The following is a 3078-nucleotide window of genomic DNA, read 5'->3' on the forward strand; positions in this document are numbered from 1 at the left end:
TATCGTGCTCGCTTAGCTCTACGGCCCACTTGGCTAGTCTGCCCGACAATTCGGGTTTGTGCAGGATACTCTTTAAGGGAAAAGTCGTGACCACCAAGATGGGGTGGCACCAGAAATAAGTTCTAAGCTTTCGTAAAGCTACGACCAAGGCCAGAGCTAAATCCTCGTGGTGGGGGTACCTCGTTTCAGCGTCGACCAATGTTTTGCTAATGTAATAGATTGGAGACTACGTACCTTTTGCACTTACAGCGACATTAGACACGGTCAGGTACACAAGAAGGCGCTCTCCGGGTTCTGCTTTAGCGAGCAGCGGTGGCGAAGACAAGTAGGCCTTTAGTTCTTTCAAGGCGTTTACACACTCAAAATTCCATTGGAGCCTCTTATCCTTTTTGAGTACGCCAAAAAATTTGTAGCACCTATCGGAGGACCGCGAGATGAATCTTGGCAGGGCGGCTATTCGGCCGGTTAGCTTTTTGCACTTGTTTTTTGCTGGTTAGATTTTTTAGGATTCCTTCTATGGCCTTAATTTGTTCGGGACCTCGATGCCTCGTTGTGATGCCAAAAAGCCAAGGAATTTTCCAGATGTTACGCCGAAAACACATTTTTCGGGGTTTAATTTCATGTCGTACCTTCTCAGTATGTCGAAGGCTTCCCTCAAGTGGTCGATATGGTCTTCCTTCCTTTTTGACTTGACCAAAATTTCGTCTATATATACTTCCATGGTCTTGCCACGTTGATCTTTGAACATTTTGGTCGCTAGCCTCTGGTACGTTGCCCCTGCGTTTTTTAACCCAAACGACATCACCCTGTAGCAATATGTCCCCTTGTGTGTGATGAAGTTGGTTTTTTCCTGGTCTTCCTCCTCCATGAGGATTTGGTTGTAGCCCAATTAGGCGTCCAAGAAGCTCAGTAGTTCGCGATTGTAGAGTCAATGAGTAGGTCGATGTAGGGCACCGGGAACGAGTCTTTTGGGCAGGCTTTGTTCAGATCAGTGAAGTCTATGCACATCCGCCACTTACCGTTCTTCTTTTTCACCATGACCATATGGCGACCCACTGAGGGTACTTCGATTCTCTTATAGAACCGTTTACTAACAATTTTTTGACTTCTTCACGAACCGCGCCATTTATTGCAGAGTTGAACTTTCGCCTAATTTGCCTTACTGGGTTAAAATGGGTCGACGTTCAAATTGTGAGTTTCTATCTCCTTTGGGATACCTGGCATGTCTGCATGGGTAAAAGCAAACAGGTCTACGTTACTTTTTAAGAATTGGTGAAATTTACCTGGATCTTGGAGCTTATGGGCGATGATAGCTTTCTTGTTGTGGTCGTCGTCATCTAATTGGAGGGGGTCGAGGTCCTCTACAGTTGACCCTGTGGCTTCTATGATTTCAGGGTCTCTGATGACGTCTTTCCTTTCATCGTCATCTGACACCGACTTTGTTAACTGCTATGCTTCCTCGGCCTTTCCCTTTAATTGTTGGGTGTATGTGCAGTCTTGGGCGATGCGGCAGCATTCTCGGGCCATGCGTTGCTCTCCCCGGATGCAGAATACTCCTCAAGAGGTGGGAAGTTTAATGACTTGGTATAAGCTGGAGGGGACGGCTTTCATGGCATGTATCCACGGTCGGCCTATGATGGCATTATATGCCGTATCCTGGTCCACGATATGGAACGTGGTCTCCAAAGTGACTCCGCCGACCAGGATGGGCAGTTTGATTTCTCTAGATGTCCGCACAACTGCATTGTTAAAGAATGTCAGCGTGATGCAACGTGGCACTATCTTGTCCTCGAGCTTCATTTGGGTCAGAACTCGAGGATGGATGATGCACGCGCTGCTTCCGTCATCAACCATAATACATCTTACTTTAGTATCAAAAACACGTAAAGTAATGACAAGAGCGTCATAGTGAGGAAAGACCAAACCATGGGTATCTAACTTATCAAAGATGATACTTTCTTCGAGTTCGTCATACTGTTCGTGGGTGATGGACCGCTTGAGTTTGTGGGTGGTGGTGAACTTTACGCTGCTGATAGATGCGTCATCGCCTCCCTGGTGTTGTTCCCATCCTCGGGCGAAATTGGCCCTCCCACGCTCGCTCATCAGCTCTTTCAGGTTCCCTTGATGAACCATGTCCACGACCTCCTGTCTAAGGGCGATGCAGTCCTCGGTTTTATGACCCCATTCCTGATGGAATTCAAAGAGAGCGTTCGACTTTCTGGTGCTCGGGTCGGATTTCATCTTCTGTGGCCATTTCACCTTTGTGCCGAGCTTCTCCAGCGCGTAGACTATTTCTGAGGGGGAAACACAAAAATTGTGAGATGATAATAAGGAGGGCGTACCTCTTTCATTTCAGTGCCGTTCGCGGCCTGGATGGACCTTTATCGTGGTGTGGAGGCGGCATGAGGGTGCCTCTGACATATGGCTGATGTCTTTCTCGATTAGGCCGAGATCCCGATAGATCCCTCCTACTGTCGTTTCTCCGGTCTTTCTTAGACTCCATTTGGACCGAGATCAGACGTTGGGTAGGTCCGTTGAGATCGTCCTCGTCGGCTCTTACCTCGGCACAGTAGGCGTTGTGTATCTCATCCCAAGTGGTTGGATGGTATTTCATGAGTCGGCTCATCAACTTTTTGGTCGCCCGCAATCCACTTCGACTTAGCCCTTTCTTGAAAGCGGCTACCGCCATTCCTTTAGGTACATTCGTAAGGGTCATTCTCACATGATTGAACAGGGCGAGGAAGTCCCTGAGCCCTTCGCCAAACGACTGCTTAATGGAAAATATGTCGTTCACCTTCGCTTCTGCTTTTTTGGCCCCGGCATGGGCGGTGATGAACTTTTCTGCCATTTCCTAGAACGTTTCTATGGAGCGCGCAGGTAATTGTGAGTACCAAGTCAGGGCTCCGTCGGTTAGGGTCTCTCCAAACTTCTTCAGCAATATGGATGATACTTGTTCTTTTGCGAGGTCATTGCCTTTTACTGCAGTGACATAGTGGGTCACATGATCCTCTGGGTCCGTCACGCCGTCATATATTTTCATGTGTGGTGGCCTTTTGAAGGTATTTGGTATGGCATGTG

The 3078-nt window shown here is 48.0% G+C and overlaps 1 protein-coding gene across 1 annotated transcript; it reads right to left on the reverse strand.

Moving 5' to 3' along the window:
• Window positions 1–1557: 1557 nt before the first annotated feature.
• Window positions 1558–2848, reverse strand: LOC109206893. Its single transcript, XM_019369759.1, has 2 exons — window positions 2380–2848; window positions 1558–2294 (listed from the first exon to the last, which is right to left on the reverse strand). The coding sequence occupies exons 1-2, from the start codon at window positions 2846–2848 to the stop codon at window positions 1558–1560; spliced, it is 1206 nt and encodes a 401-aa protein (XP_019225304.1).
• Window positions 2849–3078: the final 230 nt, after the last annotated feature.

This window comes from Nicotiana attenuata, unplaced genomic scaffold (assembly GCF_001879085.1).
Source record: "Nicotiana attenuata strain UT unplaced genomic scaffold, NIATTr2, whole genome shotgun sequence".
Taxonomy (NCBI): domain Eukaryota; kingdom Viridiplantae; phylum Streptophyta; class Magnoliopsida; order Solanales; family Solanaceae; genus Nicotiana; species Nicotiana attenuata.